Below are 19,827 nucleotides of genomic sequence, written 5' to 3'. Positions count from 1 at the left end.
CCATAGATTGGAATGCAACCCTGGCTGGGAGAAGATGATCATAGAGTGGCACACATTTATTCCAAAAAGTGGCATTTAGGCTCAAGGTCACAACATGATTTTGGTTGTCATGGAGGTGAAAGAATCAGATCCTGTAAGTGGATCTCCTGGCACCCACATACGGTTCTTGATGGGGAAAGATACCACAGGCAGGTGCCATTTAGAGCCTTTCCTAAATTGGGAAAAGCCTAGACCGGTTCCTGGAACTATTCATTCATTCCATACTCACTGCCCTGGTGGTGTAGTGGTTAGAATGCGGTATTGCAGGATAACTCTGCCCTGTTGCCAGGAGTTCGATCCTGATGAGGCTCAAGGTTAACTCAGCCTTCCATCCTTCCAAGGTCAATAAAATGAGGGCCCAGATTATAAAGCACTCAGAGAGGTCTATAAAGCACTACAGAGTGGTACAGGTAGTCCTTGACTTACAACAGTTTGTTTAGTGACTGTTCAAAGTTACAACAGCACTGAAAGAAATAATTTATGATCATTTTTCACAGTTTATTTATGACCATTGCTGTGTCCCAAGATCATGTGATTCCCTTTTGCAACCTTCAGAAAAGCAAAGTGAATGGGGAAGCCAGATTCAGTTACAACTGGGTTACTAACCTATCAACTGAAGTGATTCACTTAACAACTGAGGCAAGAAGAGTTGTAAAATGGGGCAAAATTCACTTAACAAATATCTCGCTTATGTGTATGATTGCATAATCTCTAAATACATTATAGCTAGTCCTTGACTTACAACTATACGTTTAGTGACTGTTCAAAGTTACATGGCATTTATGACTTGCAGCATCTCCATGGTCACATGATCAAAATTCAGCCACTTGGCAACTGATTCATATTTATGAGGTTGCTGTGCCCCAAGATCATGTGATCCTCTTTTGCGACGTCTGAAAAGCAAAGTCAATGGATGAAGCAGGGTTCACTTAACAACCATGTTACAACTGTGGTGAGAAAAGTTGTAAAATGGGGCAAAAAACTCACTTAACTATCTTGCTTAACAACAACAAAAAATTGGGCTCAATGATGGGTTGTAAATGGAGGACTATCATGGGCTTTAAAGATGAATTCTGCATTTCTAATGTTTATGCGGCAGAGCAGGAGAGTCTAAGGGCTTAGCTGGTTTGTAATGTTTCTTTGCTTTAAGGAAAAAATAGCCTGTCTTTCCTCAGCTCTATCATTCACCACCTGGCCTGACATTTAAAACTATTATTTGATTTAAAGGCAGAGTGCAGCATTGGCCAGAATCAGTTCTGGCATGATGTCATCCTCCTTAAAGCAAATGTTGTCACTCAGCCAATAATCCTCTCTGATTATAACAGAATAACAGAATTGGAAGGGACTTTGGAGGTCTTCTAGTCCGGGGGTGGGCAAATGTGGCTCTTTTACAACCTGTGGACTTCAACTCCCAGAATTCCTGAGCCAGCTTGGCTGGCTCAGGAATTCTGGGAGTTGAAGTCCACAGGTTGTAAAAGAGCCACATTTGCCCACCCCAAACTAGTCCAACTCCCTGCTCAAGCAAGAGACTCACGGCGTGATGAGACAAACTCACGGCGTGATGGCGTTGTCACGTGACATATCGGGACCTTTGCTAAACTGGGCATGGGCGTGGCTAACACATGACGCATCCGGCCCGTGGGCTCGGACTTTGACAGCCCTGCCCTATACCCTTTCAGAAAAATGACTGTCGAATCTCTTCTTAAAAGTCTCCAGCAATGGAGCACCCATCACTTCTGAAGGCAAGCTGTTCCACTGATTAATTGTTCTGTCAGGAAATTTCTCCTAATTTTAGGTTAGTTCTCTGAGTGGTTGGTTTCCATCCATTGCTTAAAGCCTCTGTTCTTTCTCTCCCCTTTCTGTAGTATGGCATTAAGAAGAAGGAGGAAAGAGAAGCAGAGGCCCAAGCCGCTCTGGAAGCAAATGCAGAAGGCAGCCTGACGCGTCCCAAGAAGGCCATCCCGCCGGGCTGTGGGGACGAGGATGAGGAGGAAGAGGAAAGCATCCTAGATACCGTTATTAAATATCTGCCGGGTCCGCTTCAGGATATGTTTAAGAAGTAAACTGCGACAGACTGCCAGCCTGTCCATGGACAGTAAAGCAATGGATTTCTCATTGACCAATGGGGAATTTAGACTTACCACCACCTTTCACGCCCCTTCCCTTCCCATGCTCTGCTCCAATCCCAGCCATTCCCTTGAGCCCCGCCCTCCCTTCCATTCCTGATTTTGTACATCCTCACTTCTAGACGATGCCTCCAAAGGGATGGAAAAGATTAATGAGCTGCAGTCTACACAACTTTTTATTCCTCTTATTATTATTCTAAAGCCATAGTTTTACATGTGTTTTTAAATGAAAGGACAGGTGTTTTCTTATACAGAGAAAGGGAGAGGGGCATATTTGGTTTGCCTCTTCCAGAAAGAAGGAAGCTTCAGCCAAAGCGAGCTACAGGTAGCTTCTCCCTGCCCAGGAAAAGTCTAAGAAGGAATTAGGCTGTCCCCAACATCACAGCGTAGGAGAGAGAAATAGCAGAGTGAAGGTAGTCGTTTTTTACTCTTGACAGTCTCTGAAGAAAAAAAACCCATCCTTGTTTCAGTACAAGTAGTCCTCGTTTAGTGACTGCCTTGTTTGGAGACCGTTCACATTTATGACGGTGACAGAAAGGTAGCTTTGTGATCAATCCTCGCATTTATGGCCTTTGCAAGTTTGTAAAGCAAAAAAAAAAAAAAAAAAAGCTGAAGGAAGATTGTAAGCACAGTTGCGGGTTCATGTAACGACCGCTTTGCTTAACAACAGAATTGTCGGTCCCTATTGCAGTTGCTAACGAGGACTAGCTGTAATTTGTATGATACCTATGAAAACATTTGACTGTGTATGTTCCTTTCCCTTTCTTTTCTTCTTTTCTTCTCCTCCCACCTCGTGATTTTGTTTGCCCTCATCACATACCGGTACCTTAAAACATATCCTTTTTTGTTGTTGTTATTTTACTCTGTCTCTTACACACAATCCACATATTATGTTTTGATTCCTGATTGTCTGGGATCATTCATGTGATTTCTCAGTGATGCATTATCCTCAGTCTCCATTTAATTTTTTACCCCCTCCTATTGTCACTGGGTGGTGGGGGGGGCAAAACTATTGATCATTGTCCCAGTTAATATATCTTTTCTAATCACTTTATGAGGTTAAGCTCAGAAAACTGAAGTAGAAGCCAGAACCAGATGGGAAGGGAAAGAGAAAGATAGAGCAGCAGAACATCTGGCAAGGGGGTGGTTGTAACTTCAACAAGAAAAATGGAATGTTCTCCAAAATACAACTCCAAGAGAAATATTCATCTCCATCAAATAACTTTTTTAATCACAACATGGGTGACTATTCAGCTCTGTCTTTATCTTCTGAGAGAAAGTAGTCGCTTATACATTAGTAGTAAAGTATACACATTTTATGGAAGAGAGTAGTCAGAAATATGTTTTACTCCAAGTACATATGGGATAGAGAGGCCCACCTGTACTTTTTCAATAAGGATCAAAGCTCTCAAAAATCATTTTGGCAACTCACTTTTACTGTGAGAATTAATACAAACGAATGCATTTTAAAAGCTGTTTTCACATCCTATAGCTTGTTTTCCCCTTCTAGCATAATCCTAGGGGGACCATGAAGAGCCAGGTTCAGCTCTGAAAGTCAGCAACATCCCCAGGAAGGGATCCAACCAGTCAGTGTGAGGAAAGTAACAGTGTGTTGACCCCACTTCAAGCCCTGTACCTGCTCTTGGGTTGTGACATCAGACAGACATCTAGCGGGAGGCCCCTTTTGTGATTTTGATGAAAATGGGAGTTGTGGCCATCCCATGCTAAAAGGACTGTTACATAATCCCAGGGGGAGGGGGGATTTGGTTTAAGATGTCATAGACAGGTAGTGTGTCTGAGCTTCTGCAGGTTCCAAATATATTTTGATATCAAATACAAAACACCACAAAGCTAGGGTTACCAGATATCTGAACAGATGGAAGGGGGACACTAACAAGTGGAAAGGAGGACAAATGAGAGGAAAGGAGGACAGACAGTGATAAACTGCAAAAAAAAAAAAAAAGGACTTTCCCTTATGTGTATATAAAATCACCTTTCTCAGCATCAGAAATACCCTTTCTTCCAATCACAGACATGGGCTACAGCCCATTAGGATGCAAAGATATTCAGCAAGTAACTGATGAAAATCTTGTCAATTTCAGGCAGCAGCACAAGCCCAGGAGGCACTTAATTAACTAAGGTTATAAAACTGTGCTGGTTAACTTGTTAGAACTTATTAGAGAAACTGTTCTTGGAAGAACTGAACTGGCCATCTAATGAGAAGAGAGGACTCGTTGGAAAGGTCCCAGATGTTGAGAAAGATAAGGTGACAGCAGAGGATGAGATGGTTAGATAGTGTCATTGATGCCGTGAATATGAATTTGAGGAAACTCCAGGAGACATTGGAGGACAGAGGGCTTGGCGTGCTATGGTCCATGGGGGGTCACAAAAAGTCAGATACAACTTAACAACTGGAAAACAATTAAAAAGCTGCAGAGAAAGCCTATTAGATGCTCAAAAAGCCTGATAATATTTGATTTTAAGACTATGCCTGCTGGATGGAGGACATTGAAATAGACAAAAAGGAGATCATGTTGTTCTTTTGTTGGACAGCTGGTAACTCTATGTTAACTCTTTAGTTAACAGGCAGATAGAGTTACCCTGTTAAATTTCTTTCTCTCTCTCTTTTTTACAACAGTCGATAGGGTGTTAGCTACTAAAGTGAGTTATGAGAGGCATAGTTTCTTAGAGGTGTTAAAAGCTTCTTCACTAAAGTTTGAACTAATCCTAAAAAAAAAAAAATTCAAAGTCCTTTAACAATTTAAAGCCTGAGATCAATTTGTAGGCCAATATTCCATGTCACTGGTCACACAGAAGCCATCATATTCCAGATAAATACTTATTATTAGTTATACTATTATTGTACATGTACAACACATAAATTTCCATCCAAAGAGAATAAAAGGAACTAAATGACAATGGTTCATACTGATTCAGAGTCCAATTTGCATTGGTTTATGTCAGTTATCTTTTACGTACTTAGGCTGCCCATCATAATAAAAATCCTTGTTTTATGTCTGATAGCCACTTACTGAAACTAAGCAGACTAAAGCCTGGCTCAAAATCAGGGAATGGCTATAGTTTAGTAGCTCAGCAATATTATATGTATTTTTATTTTATTTTATTTTTTACAATCCCAAATTCAGTTCCTGACCTTTTAATTAAGAGTATATGTCTATACTTTTTAGTGCTATCTCGTGATCATCTGGATGTTTGTAGCCCAGATTTGGCAAAACTGCAAAAGATTGCTTCTGTTCTCTAGTGTCTTGGCATCAAGTCAAAGTCATCAATCTTGCCCATGATCAGAACTGGAACTACCAATATTAGCTCTTTGAAGTTGACCTGATCAGGAAACGAGTCTAGAGTTTGAGTAGAACATTGTCAACTGAAATAGACTCTTGTTTCTCAAGCTCAGCAAGTTTAAGATGTGTGGACTTCAAATTCTGGAATTCTCCAGCAGCATGATAGCTGGAGAATTCTGGGAATTGAAGTCCATATATCTTAAAGAGGCTGAGGTTGAGAATTACTTAGTTATCATAACAGTGTCTTACAATCCTGACTATGTCTTTTTTTCCTTTCTTCTCGCTTATATCCCAGGAATCAGGAAGGATTCAGCCTGATCCTTTCTCTGTTTTTGCACTGGTTGTTGTAATCATCTCTGAATAGTTTTCTCAAGGTTTTCTTGGTGTGTCCTTATACCTAGCCTACACCCAGTGGGAAAAGACAGTTGTGTTCACTTTAGAATGGGAATCAGAGCAGGGCCCCACGATCGGCAGCATCATGTGATAGTGTCATTTTTTGTATGACTACAGCCTATATAGGGAAGACAGATGTGGGAATGACTATAATGTAGAAGAAATGTATTTTTATATTTAGAAGGAAAAAAACCCCTTTCCATATATGTTTCTTTTTAACCCCCAAAAAAAAGCAAAAAAAAAAAAAAGCCAATATGTCTGGGAATCTCTTGATGTCCCAAAGTGAAATATTTTGTTTGGGGGAGCATTCAAATAATTTCTGTTAGCCAAAGTAACATTACGAGGACCCAATTTGTTGGGGACAATATGCTGTCTCTGTAAACCGCTTAGAGAGGGCTATAAAGCACTGTGAAGCAGTGAAGTCTAAGTGCTATTGCTACATTGCATAATGGGCTACGTATGGCAATAAACTTCGTGAATAATACAGCTTATTAATGGGTTTTAAAGAAAGCGTGAATGCTCAAAACATCTTTTTAGTCTTCCTGATCTTTATAATAAAGTTTAGTGGGAAATCATCCCAGCAAGTTTTGTCAGGAAATAATGTGCTTAAGTGGTGAGTGGTGCAGCCATATTGAAACTTTTTATTTTAAATTATAAAGATGTTCATTATTGAGATTACAAGGTTGAGCACAGCATTTCTAAATGGGGAAGGGAAAGAGATCATTGTGGTGTTTTCTTTTAATGTGCAATCTTGGCAACCCCTCTTGTGAAAAGAGAAGTCAGTTTCCAAGACAGGAATCATTTGAGCAGAATTCCCCTGACAGGTTTTTCCAAATCCTTCATATGTGTTGACATTAGGGTTGACAATAGTGGAATTTTGAACTAAGAATTAGCTGTAGTCACATCTAGTTATAATTCTATAACATTGGGATTGTACCCAGTTAGGCAAAGAAAAATGAAGGTTTTAAACATTGTTTGTGTTCTGTTCAAAATCTGACTTTGAGCACATGATTCATTTTTTATTTCTTGTTAATTATTTGATTTCCATTTCTAACAACAACAGTATTTCCCTCATGTGCCAGTGACTTGGTTGGGGAAATAAATTTTCCATTTAGGTATTTCCTCAGTCACTTATCATAAGAGTTTTCTTACTTTTTTGGGCTGTGTTGCTTAAACAAAATCTAACTTTAAAAACTGTTAAACTATTAGTTTTTTGTTTTTGTTTTTTAAATCTAGAAATCCTGATCAGGAAACAAAACTCTGGTGATGGAAAATTGGTTGCATTCAATTTTTTAAAATTTTATTTTGCATTTAGCCTTAGAAACTGTTACATTCTCATAGAACTCCAGTTTGAAAAACCCTGACTTATAACATTTTCCATTACAAGTTTTAAAAGGTAGTTTATAGAAACCATAACAAGAAACATTTTTTTAAAAAAAAGTGCAGTGTTATTGACAGGAACACAAGTATATACAATATAGCTATCATGATAGAAAACAACATTCTAGGCCTATGAATCCTAAGGTCAAGAATGACACATTCCTTACCAGCTTTTCAAAGCCATTGGAACCCACGTAATATTTATTCCTACAGAATACTTCTTCAAAGGGTCATTTGAAACAATCCAACCCTTTGGTCCCAACATCTTCATTCCATCAGACAGAAAGGCTCAATAGATGCCTTCATGACAATAAGGTGATCTTCCCAAAATCATGCAGGCATCTTTTAATTTCAATAGATTCTTAATATACTCAGATGGGGGATTATCAAGTGACAGATGCATTCCTTCATACTTCTCAGTTTAGCCAGCAACTTCCAAATTCAGCATCTTTTCCTATTTTTCCAGGCTGACCTAACTTTATTTCCTCCTTCTTCCTTCTCAGATTTAGTTGAAGGCTCAGGCTGCTGAAGTTCTATCTTTAGTATGAATGCAAGAAAGCATCTTTTCATGCGCTATTTTAATTGATCTGAGCTCCCCACATGAATCTTAGAAAATGAAATTTTGCAAAGATGAAAAAAAGAATTTTTGATTAGTCTCTGGTTGTCGTCTTCTTACCCAGAACTATAGTTCTCAAGGAATTACATTTAAATCCATTTAAATTTCTAAGTGAGCATGTGCCCCCCCTTTTTTTAAAATAAATGTATCCAGGCATTCAGAAAGCCTGGATTAGACATTGATGTCTAATCTAACCCTATCCCTTTCCTTTTCACACACACACACATCCAACTTTGCCATGTTGTTGAGGATGATCTAAAGCAGGGGTCTCCAACCTTGGCAACTTTTAAGACTTGTGGACTTCAACTCTCAGAATTCCTCAGCCAGCTTTCCTTTGCTGGCTGAGGAATTCTGGGAGTTGAAGTCCACAAGTCTTAAAGTTGCCAAGGTTGGAGACCCCCTGATCTAAAGGAAAACTCAAGCCATATTCCTATGACCATAATCAAATCCACTCTATGGTCAGCAGATATGCCCAGTCAGGGTTCTTGGCAGGCCACATTCAGGGTGCAGGCCACATTCAGCAAGATCCAATTCAGATCTTCCCTGTCATTAAGATGAGATCAGAGGTAGAGAAAGTAGGGCTGACTTGGGTCAGATATTCCTACTTCACCTCCATGCTTAGAATTTTAAATACCTTGCCAAGGCTAAAGTTCATAGCAAATGAACCTCTGGTTGCTGTTTTTCAGTGCCTGGCCATTCAGCACTATCCATGCAACTCTTGTATTTTCTAAATTAAATAAAAAAATGTAAAAGAACAATTTAAACATAGCAGCAATCAGTGCAACGGACAAATCTGCCTTCAAAGATGATGAGTTCCGATGAGCCATCACACGATTATCCAAACAGTATGCGATTTGACTAGTTCATGTAATTTCAGGCAGCTGGGAACATGGCTTTGTGTGCCAGAAAAAGTCACCATCCTCTGTTATATCGGTGCACTGATCATGAGCCCAGGTCTTCTCCAGCTATGCTTATCTCTGTATTTGAAATTAGTCAGTCCTTGCCTGGTGTGAAATGCAGCCGGTTTTGCCTCTTGCAAAATCCAATTTGTCTAAGGGTTGGTTTCATCCTTCATTAAAATGAGAAGAAATATATTATTTCATTGTAGGTTAAAAGATCATACCTGTGATAGCCAGCTATAATTCTGTATGTTAAGTCTTTTGAATCTGATTTGAGTTCAGTTTGGAGCTTCTGAAACAGAACAGCTTTTGTCCCTGCTAAAATAAAGGGAATATTAGTTACAATTCCATCTTGAGTCCAATAGGATTTAAAGCCATACGTTTTTCCTATTTTTTTTAACAAATAAAAACATACATGATGGATCACTGGGGGAAAAAAAAAAAGACTGGAGGAAAAGCTAATGTATTTCTCTTAAATCAGCTCTATTAAAGTAAGCTTAGGGACAAACTATGATGAAATTATATGATGGGATCCTTTCAGGATTGTTCTACTTCAAGCATTAAATAGGTCTAGTCCAGGGATGGGTTCTACTTACTTTTACTACCGGTTTGCAACGGAGCCGCGTGCGTGCTCTTCTGCGCATGCGCAGAAGCATTTTGGTGACGTAGGGGTCGGTGGGCGGGGCCTTCCGCCTGTTTTACTACCGGTTCTATAGAACCGGTGCAAACCGGGGGCAACCCATCACTGGTCTAGTCTCAATGTTTTCCTATATTAACTTATTCACCATTGGGATGTCAAAACTAAGGAAATCAGAGGGGGGGGATCATTCTTCTGATGTGCTATTTTTTGGCATTCAAGGCTTTTTTAAAAAAATGTTTTTCATTTTTTAAAAATTTATTTCTTACCCATTCAATCTGAACTGACAAAACATACCCAGACTTTGGCATATCATGTTGCTGAATGTGTGGTTTATACCTGAAAGCAATGCCAGTTTTGAGGGGTTGTCTCCCTCAATGTGCCAGTAGTTGTGTGAACACAATTATAATGGGCATTTTCCACCTTGAAAAGAAAGATCAGCACAGTCCCTGGGTTCTCAGCTTTTAAATTTGTATAAATTTTGGGACCACTTCCAGAAACTCTGACATCTAGAACACAGCCAGTGAATACACATTAAGAAGACCAAAGAGAAGTGAGATTCTTTCCTTAGATTCTGCATATCTTTTTGTTCTTCCAGAATACATAACATTTTTCAACATTTATTTGGGTTTTGAAATTCCATCATGATAAGTTCTATCTCAGGTACAAATGCTTTTCATTGATTACACAAGTTTGAACAGTTCCCTCATTTCTGTGTTGTCTCCCCTACATTTCTGTTTAATTAAATATAAATAAAGCAGTGTATTAATCCCTTTGGGGGTTGGGAGAAGCCAAGGGATCAGTTAAGTTTGGCAGTGGAGCTTCATGAATTTGCATCTATCCTTAGAGAAAGCCATATAAAATCAGACTGCAATATTAAATCACAATGCTATTCTGTGTTTGAAACAAAGAAACAAACAGGAAGCAAAACCTTAGATTGTGTGCTATATCACTTTGGGAATTTCCATCTCTGTTTCCAGGACAATATGTTAGCTTTGTTTCCATCTGCCCTAACTTTCTACCAAGAAACAGCACTCCAGTGATGTTTAATGCGTTCTTTCAAACAGGCTCTTAGAACATTAGAATCAACCATTAGGAATCTGTTGTTGTGATTTGAATGTAATGTCCTACTTATATCTGATCCCGTTACCTCTGTATATGTTTGACTCCGTGTTAACCGCGATTCTATGTGCTCAGTCGGCAACATCTTTCAGTCAATGTCTTTTTAAACCATGCTTGTTTTCACACTCCACTCACATAATAAACAGAGCAGAACATGTAATTAGGTGGGCATTTTCTAATAAGAGGGGGGAAAGCTCTCCTTTTCTTCTCCCCTCTCTCGAATGCATGCAGCACCTTCCAAATCAACCAGAAGGTGACTTCAAGTAGAGACTTTGTGAATGTAACTTTTGTTTGTAACTTGCCTGCTACCTTTTCCTGCATGATGTGGGTTCAAATGGTACCATGTTCTTTTCAAATGGAGTCACAGCCAATAAACAACAACAAACAAGCAAACAGTAATAATAAAAGTGATTACATACTCTTCCCCCTCCTCCATCTTTTCCTGTGAAATTCCTATCGTAAAATTGGACCATGGGCTTTTCTGTGCACTGCCAGGTTGCAAAATTGGGTTTACTAACAAAATGTCACTTGACACAAAGATGTAGCCAACTCTAGTTGGCCAATGCATAAGCCTATATGATATATGAAGTCCGAATATGTTTTTTTCTTATCCATGTATTGTATTTTCAGATTTAACTGAAAACTGAATAATTGGTCACTGAAAGTTGAGTCCATATGTAATGCCTACCTAAGAATAAGAACGTGGTGGCTCAGTGGCTAAAACGCTGAGCTTGTCAATTGAAAGGTCGGCAGTTCAACAGTTCGAATCCCTAGTGCTGCATAATGGGGTGAGCTCCCATTACTTGTCCCAGATTCTGCCAACCTAGCAGTTCGAAAGCAGGTAAAAAATGCAAGTAGAAAAATAGGGACCACCTTTGGTGGGAAGGTAACAGTGTTCCATGCGCCTTTGGTGTTTAGTCATGCCGGCCACATGACCACGGAGACATCTTCAGACAGCGCTGGCTCTTCGGCTTTGAAATGGAGATTAGCACCATCCCCCAGAGTCGGGAACAACTAACACATATGTGTGAGGGTAACCTTTTCCCTTTACCTTTTAAGAATAAATGTCAAATGGGTGTCTGACTGAAAGCAATACAGTATGTTTAATAAGCAGTTAACTAAACTACCTAGAACAGGGGTCAGCAAGCTGCGACTCTGGAGCCACATGTGGCTCTTTCACCCCTCTGCTGCGGCTCCCTATCACTCAAAATATGTGTCACAACCACCAATGTGCGACACCCACCGGCACATGATTTATTGAGTTTTTCAATCTCCGATAGGCCAACCATGGATAGATCCAAGGAAAGAAAAGTTTCAGAAGAAAACATAACATTTAATTCAACAACATATGCTAGCTCAAGAAATAGGCACGGGAAGGGTTTTGTGGCTCCCGGTGTTTTCTTTTCTGTGGGAAACAGGTCCAAATGGCTCTTTGAGTGTTTAAGGTTGCAGACCCCTGACCTAGAACTAAGGATAAATTTCCTAACGGTGAAGGCAATTGACCAATGGAATAGCTTTCCTTCAGAAGTTGTAGGTGCTCCATCCCTGAAGGCTTTCAAAAAGAGACTGGACCAACCATTTGTCTGGAATGATATAAGATCTTCTGCTCCAGCAGAGGATTGGACCTCCAAGCTCCTTTCCAACTTTATTATTCTATGTTCTAAAGCAAGGGTCCCCCAAACTTAGCAGCTTTAAGACTTGTGGACTTCAACTCCCAGAATTCTCATAGCTGGCTGGAGAATTCTGGGACTTGAAGTCCCCAAGTCTTAAAGCTGCCAAGTTTGAAGACCTCTGTTCTAAAGGAATCCATGCCAATATGCAATTGAATATGGTCTGCACATCATTTCTGGTCCTAGTTCTGGTCCCAGTTCTAGACTGATTTTGTGCACCAGGCTTCCTAGCTCAAGACAATTTCACCATGAACTTCTGCTTAGGCAGTAGATTCAAGGCAGAAGGTCTCTTGGTTTCAACCTTCATATTTTAGAGTATGACTCTAGCAAGACTTAGCAACATCACCACTTCGAACTAAGTTGTCATTCCAGCTTTCTTTCCTCCATATTGTTGTAGAGAAGAAGTAGATAATCTACAGACCTTAAACCAGTTGTGGTGCCCATCCTCCTCCTTTCTGCTTCTTCTGCCTTAAGAATGAGATCTCTTACTGAAGTATATAGGAAAAGATATTAATTATTCTAACCCTTTTATTACACTTAATTCCCCTTAAACTACAATTCAAATTTTATTTAAAACAAACCAACCAAAAACTACCTAGGAAAATTGTTATTAGCATTTGTCTGGATTTTTCAAAACAGTTCTCAGACTAAAAAAAAAAAAAATATGCGTGCAAATATTGATATGTTTAGCAACAGTGCACAGCAAACTGTGTGCAGTCTTAGAAAAGATTATTAAAAAATACATTACATTAAGAGAAATGGCTTGCAAAAAATGTGACTGTTGCCAAGAAGGTGTATCGGGGAAATGCATCTGAAAATGTGTACTTTTTTTTCCTTGCTGGAGGAAAAAAAACCAGAAACTGGTGCAAAATCATGACAAAATGAACGCAAGACTACACAAATGAGAAATTGAGAGAAAACACAGGCATGCACACAATAAATATATACTATAAAGGCAGCCTAACACTAACACTAAAATGCAGCATAAACATTAGCTGACACAGCTCGCCAACTGACAAAGGTAAAAAACATCCTGATTCTTGTGCCTTTAGTAATTATACACTGCACATAAAATATTCAGAGCCTTTTCTTTCATGTCTAGATAGAAAAGGGGAGGTAGAAGTGAAAAATTGGTTTGAGCATGTCAAGGTGAAGAGGTTAGCTTTTAGAAGGCTTTTAAATTCATCAACTTGACAGATACCAGGAACTTTTCAAAAATATATTTAAAAAAGCAAAGTGAAAGTGCACATAAAAAGAACAGAAGGTTAAATAACAATCCTGTGTTTGTGTATAAATGAATGAGAGAAAGGCAACATGCAATTCTTAACAACCGGATGACAAAATCTCCTACAACATCTCTGGTGCACAATGTTAATGGAATGTTTGCTTCAACATTCTATTTCTTTGAGCTGATAAAGATGGGACTTTATTTGACTGGTATGGAGTATTTGGGTGGAGAAAACTAAGCTCTCCAACAGAATTCAGATTGAAAAAGCAAGCACCGAGAGTCTGCCCTTACATGACTCGGCGTCACAGGACTCACCTTAAGTCCCAGATCTTGGACATCATTAAAGACATTTCTTTTTACATTACTGTGTACAGAAGTTATTTCCATTTCAGGTGTCAAAAAAGCTTAGCAACAGTTTTAGTCACCTATATCCCTTACCCCCTCTCCCCACCACCACCACACACACACAAATATGCCCAGCCAATTCAGTTATCTTCAGAACTGACTCCAAGGGCAGATGTTATTTTTTCCCAGGCAATGTGTTGGAAATGATGTGAGATCATCAAATAACTTTATACCCAGGTGTTTTAGAGACATTATGTCATTCCTCAGATCAAGCCGTATCTTTGCAAAGAAACAGATGAAAGCCCAAGTTCATTTTGTCACACTTACCTGGGCTTATGAGTAAATGACAAATTCTACACTCAAAAGTAACAATTGATTTTTTTTTCCCCACGAACAGTGGCTTCATTCAGACAGAAGAAGCCAGAAAGCAAATATCTGGTTTGTTTTTAATATGTTACATGGACATGGACATGCAAAGGCATAGGCCAATCTATACATTCCATCTTCTAGTTTAAATGAAAGCTAGATTCTTAGAACTGCCTGCTTAGGCAAGTGAGATGTGTGAATGAGACTAAAGAAGAATGGGATGTAAAGTGTTAATCTTAGAGATTGCTCATTTGAGGTGTTCCCTCTCCCATAATGAACCTGTCAAGATTTTCAGATCAAGAGAAAAAGGCCTTCTAGAGATTTGTGGCTTTCAGAATATCCTTTATGGGCCTACAGAAAAAAGGTTGCTCGTAAGCTATGAAATGCACATTTTTCAGAAACTGAGCTTGAGTCCAACTCTCTGCACTTAGAACAGCATCTTCCCTAAAAATCTACTCTAAATCAAAGAAATAATTGAAATATAGTATTAACTAGCATTGGATAATGCACATACCTCCTAGAGATGGTTGATACAGTCAGAGTTATACTGCCACACTTCCTGCTAAACCTACCCTGGAAAGTTCCAATTTTTTCCTAATGGAAAAGAACAAATGAAGAGGTGGCTCTAGGAAAGGGGTCCTCAAACTTGGCAGCTTTAAGACTTGTGGACTTCAACTCCCAGAATTCTGGGAGTTGAAGTCCACAAGTCTTAAAGCTGCCAAGTTTGAAGACCTCTGCTCTAGGACAACTCAACACGGCCAGCTTGCTATGGCCAACTTGCTCTGCAGGACAACTCACCAGGGGATAAGACTTATACTACTATCAAAGAAATGATGGAATGGAATCATTAAAGTAAGGATGCAAAAGGAGGGACAAAATAAAATGTGTATGACAAAAGTCAAAATAATTTTTTAATTATTTTAAATAATTAATTAAATTGAATTATTTAATTCAATTTAATTATTTAGCTCCCAGGGTGAGTTGTCCCAGGGAAAAGTTGTTCCTTAAGGAGGTTGGAACACAGTCTTTTCTACTTTGGCACCTTCACCTGAAGGACCTAAAGAATATCTTCTCAGTGGGCTGAGCCCATCACCTTTCCTATAGATCCAAATAAAATGAGATCAGAACCAGGTGATTCAAGAGGGATTGAAAGATAATGCAAGTTGAGGATTTAATGGCAGACAAGGACTTTTCTTTTCCAGGATGGCCTTGTCTTTTTCCAAGCCCAAATTTAAAAGTCTTCCAATTCTTGCTTTTCAAAGCAATTTGGGGTTTTCAAACCAAATCTTACAGTTTCAGCAATGCCCAATCAGAAATCCAAGCGAAAGCATCACAAAACTACTTTTAATTCCTCAGATTAGTCAGAGAGGCGGCAGATTCATAAAACCCTCTGAAAAAGAACACACATGTTTTGTGAAACATGTGCCTGGGATGTCTCAATAATCTATTATGGGATTCATAGTATAAAGCCAGATATAGATATTGTCAGCTCTCTCTCTCTCTCTCTCTCTCTCTCTCTCTCTCTCTCTCTCTCTCTCTCTCCCTCTCCCTCTCCCTCTCCCTCTCCCTCTCTCTCTCTCTCACACACACACACACACAAGAAATCACAAGAATTGGAATTCTCCCCATCTCTAACTGAAACACTGGTGCGCTTTTAGTACAACTCAGGAAAACAGACAGAGCTATGAATGTAGAACAATGCTTTCCTTTCCTCTCCATTGCTGCACAATTTGCTATTTGCTGTGAATGACAATTGCAGTTACATTGTGTGCATAATATTTCCTGGCAGTGAAATAGATTTAAAAAATGGGCACACAAGTCAGCCACTAGTTTTAAGACTGTTCCCACAGTAGTAAACTTTCCTTCAGTTCCAACTAACTTCCATGCATTTTTTTAGACTTTTGTATCCTACCCTTTTCAGTTTTATAAATAACTTGGAGCAGAAAACGCTACTCCTTCCTTCTCCTATTTTCACCACGGCAACAACACTCTGAAGTGAATTGGGCTAAGAGAGGGTGATTGATCCAAAATCACCCAGCCAACTTTCATGCCTAAAGCAAGACTAGAATTCACACTCTCCTGATTTCTAGGCTAATGCCTTAACCACTACACCAAAGGGCAACACTTCACCAATAATGGCAAACATTACAGGTAGTTTTCGTCTTATGACCATAATTATGGTAGTAAGTCATTGAGGTCATAAGTTGAGGCACTCACATGACTAGAAGTAATTTTCTAGCCCTTTTTCCAGGCATCATTAAGCAACTGCCATGGCTGTTAAGCAAGCGCTATGGTTGTTAACTGAAACTATTCATTTGAATGCCAAACCACGGCAAAAAAAAATGGTGGAAACCATAGCCAAACATCACAAATCCTCTGACTGCAAAACACCAAAAGCTTGACCCATCTGATATGCAGACATGTGACCCAGTGGTAAAATCCAAATTTTTTTAGTACCGGTTCTGTGGGCGTGGCTTGGTGGGGGTGATAGGGGAAGGATACTGCAAAATCACCATTCCCACCCTAATCCAGAGGAAAGATACTGCAAAATCTCCTTTCCCACCCGACTCCAGGGGAAGGATACTGCAAAATCCCCATTCCCTCCCCACTCCTGGGGGAAGGATATTGCAAAATCTCCATTCCCACCCTACTCTGGGGCCAGCCAGAAGTGGTATTTGCCAGTTCTCCAAACTGCTCAAAATTTCTGCTACCAGTTCTCCAGAACCTGACAGAACCTGCTGGATTTCACCCTTGATGTGACCCCCCAGTGGGTTCTGTGCAACCATTTACAACGGTTGGGGATTCTTTATGTGCTGTAAAGCACCCATTACATGGCTGTTGTAACTTCAAACGGTCATAAAACAACAGATTGTTAAGCAAGGATTACCAGTACTACTTTAGCTCCTGTCTGGTTTTGTGAGATCCATCTTTTCAGATTGGTGACATAATATATATGCTAATTAGGCACAATAAGTATGTCCCTTTTCTGATCCTGATGTAGTGGCAGATATGAATATTTCTATTGTACTGACTTTCTTCTGGGGAAAATTTCCTTAAAGTGTGTGCCTTCCCATTAAAAGCCCCACTTCACTAAAAGAACTCATTATACGTTGGAGTGAGGGTTGGAAATGGATGTAGATCTCAGCTTAGATCTATAAGTAAAGCTCTCCACTTGAGCCTGAAAGAAGTTAATGACATTGCACACAAATAAGGCAAATTCAGGATTTTAAAATCATAGTTTGCTGAGCAAGTCATTACAGGCTAATGGCTAGACCTGAACCTCATCTAAGCCCAATAAACCACCATTTTAGCTGCCTCACAGTCTCATGTCTCATATGCCTCATTTAAGATGAACATGAGATTCCCTTTTCCGAATTAAAAATTGGGATCCAAGAGTAATATTGATCACACATCTATTTGAATCAAATCTGGGTTTGGGACAGGGCCTAAAATGCTATAGGCGGTGACCAGGATTCACTGGTTGTTTTAAATCATCTGAAAGATGGAAATATAATGAGAAAGTAGATATCAAATATCTGTGAGAAATAGGAAAGAAGAATGGTTTGAACCTGTAAGCTGAAACCCTCCTTTCCCTGATAACGGGGAGCAAATTCCCTTTGTTCCTGGCACAGGAGAGATGGAATGTTCTTGTCTTGCTGGACATCAAAGACATGCAACAGCCAATCAACTGCTGGAAAGCCAGTCCAGAAAGAAATGAACTGAAGGGCTGCAATCTTCACAGTGAGCCATCCCTGCCTAAATGTGAGGTCTCTGTTAGGGTCTAGAATCAGTTGGCCACTCTACTTTCCCATTTTCTTACCCTTGATCCCAGTTCCTTTAGCAACAAAGATGATTAGGGGACTGGACTGGAGGCTAAAACATATGAACAATGGTTGCAGGAACTGGGTATGTCTAGTTTAATGAAAAGAAAGACTAGAGAAGACATGATAGCAGTGTTCCAATAACTCAGGGGCTGCCACAAAAAAGAGGGAGTCAAGCTATTCTCCAAAGCACCTGAGGGCAGGACAAGAAGCAATGGGTGGAAACTAATCAAGGAGGGAAGCAACTTAGAACTAAGGAGAAATTTCCTGACAGTTAGAACAATTAATCAGTGGAACAACTTGCCTCCAAAAGTTGTGAATGCTCCAACACTGGAAGTTTTTAAGAAGATGTTGGATAACCATTTTTCTGAAGTGGTGTAGGGTTTCCTGCCTAAGCAGGAGGTAGGACTAGAAGACCTCCAAGGTCCCTTCCAACTCTGTTATTCTATTCTATTCTAATTTAGGATTGCTAAATACGGTAAAGAGCCAGAGTTGGTTGAAGCAGCACAATAAATGAAAACTCAGGTTTCCAGGTACCATCTGTTGCTATGACCTTTTTGAGCTTTGGACCACATCCATTGCTGAAGGAGGCAAGCAGGGAGTGCCCTGTGAAGCAAAGAAAGACAAAGGGGATCCCCTCCTTCATGTGCTAGGAGCAGCACAAAACCTATGAAAGGTTTGATGAACAGCTGGAGGGTTGATGAAGAAATTTACCAAACAGCTGCAGCTGAGGTCCAGCTAAGGACCTGGAGAAGCCTGGAACAGGGCACAGCATTAGAAGTATGTCAGTCTCCATCAAATAAGGTTTTACAGGGAGGAGGAAAGGCTGGATGTCATAAAGAAGGCTCATTTCAAAATCCAGATGTCTTTTCTGGCATATTGAAGCAAGGTAGCAACCATTTTGGAATAACTCTTTAAGGAATTTCTTGAAATCTTGAAGATTAGGCAGATTCCTCCTGTGTTGCCTTAGGATTTGAATAGATTTCTGCTTCTGCATTTTTTCAAACAAAAAGTAGACTTTATTTAATTCAAATTTGTTATACAGGTAGCAATTTTCATGGATTTTTTTTCCAGTTTCCTGCTAGGCTTCAATCAAAACACAGCCAGTGAAGACTTTGTCCTTCCTTCTCTGATTAAGTCAAGGGTGCACCTCACTCTCATGAGACAAGAGATCCCAGTTCCCAGTTCCCCATCCCCACCCTTTCCCTACACATCTTGATCTTATCCCAAAGTGGATCAGAGAGAATTCCATATAACCACAACTATACTTAGTCCACCCTCGAATGGGCAAAAAAGAATATATGAAAGTATCAGAGGAGGCCTTCTCTTATCCAGTCCTGGATAAGAGAATTGATTTGTTTATCAAACAAGCTGGTTGAGAGTTGGCCTGACCATTCCAGGTGCCACCAATAAACTTGTGAGCAAGTCATTGCATCTCCTTTATATCCTGTCCTTCTAGTTTTCCCCTTATATTATCTCCATTACTTTAAATGGCTTGCCATCCAAAGGATTTCAATTGTGTTTCATCTGGGTACATTTCAAATTGAGATGTCAGAGAACTGAGCAGGAGGGAATTGAAGAAAGTGTGAAAGATTCACAGAATAGGTCTAGTGGTATTTTGGGATATATTTCTTTAAACTGCCCCCCAAACAGTGCAATTTAATATTCTGTAATAAGCAGTGTGAGAAATAATTCAGATAGTAAGTGAGGAAAGAGCCATATTTTTAACCTGCCAATTATGATAGCTGGATCTATGGTCGTCTTATCAGTGGGGTCAAATCAATATAGCAGTGAGGGGCTTATTGTGGCCAAGATTAATCATGGCTATCTATTAGTTTTATTCATTGAAATTAGAAAATGCTCCCTTGGATGACTGGTCACAA

The 19,827-nt window shown here is 39.6% G+C and overlaps 1 protein-coding gene across 2 annotated transcripts in view; it reads left to right on the top strand.

Annotated features, from left to right (window-relative positions):
* Positions 1–10,937, top strand: part of CPLX1 (complexin 1) — a 182,049-nt gene extending 171,112 nt beyond the window's left edge. The window contains exons 4-5 of one of the 2 annotated variants that reach the window (XR_004590092.3): positions 1,905–8,099; positions 8,245–10,937. Coding sequence is in view for 1 of the 2 variants with exons in the window: in XM_034410735.3 (XP_034266626.1) it covers positions 1,905–2,102 (198 nt within the window). In the remaining variant the exon portion in view is untranslated. Of the gene's footprint in view, positions 1–1,904 lie in introns of both variants that reach the window. The other variant, XM_034410735.3, reaches the window with a different exon arrangement.
* Positions 10,938–19,827: the final 8,890 nt, after the last annotated feature.

Source organism: Pantherophis guttatus, chromosome 2 (assembly GCF_059756535.1).
Source record: "Pantherophis guttatus breed Tessera chromosome 2, ASM5975653v1, whole genome shotgun sequence".
Lineage (NCBI taxonomy): Eukaryota > Metazoa > Chordata > Lepidosauria > Squamata > Colubridae > Pantherophis > Pantherophis guttatus.
This window is presented reverse-complemented; position numbering and strand designations above follow the sequence as displayed.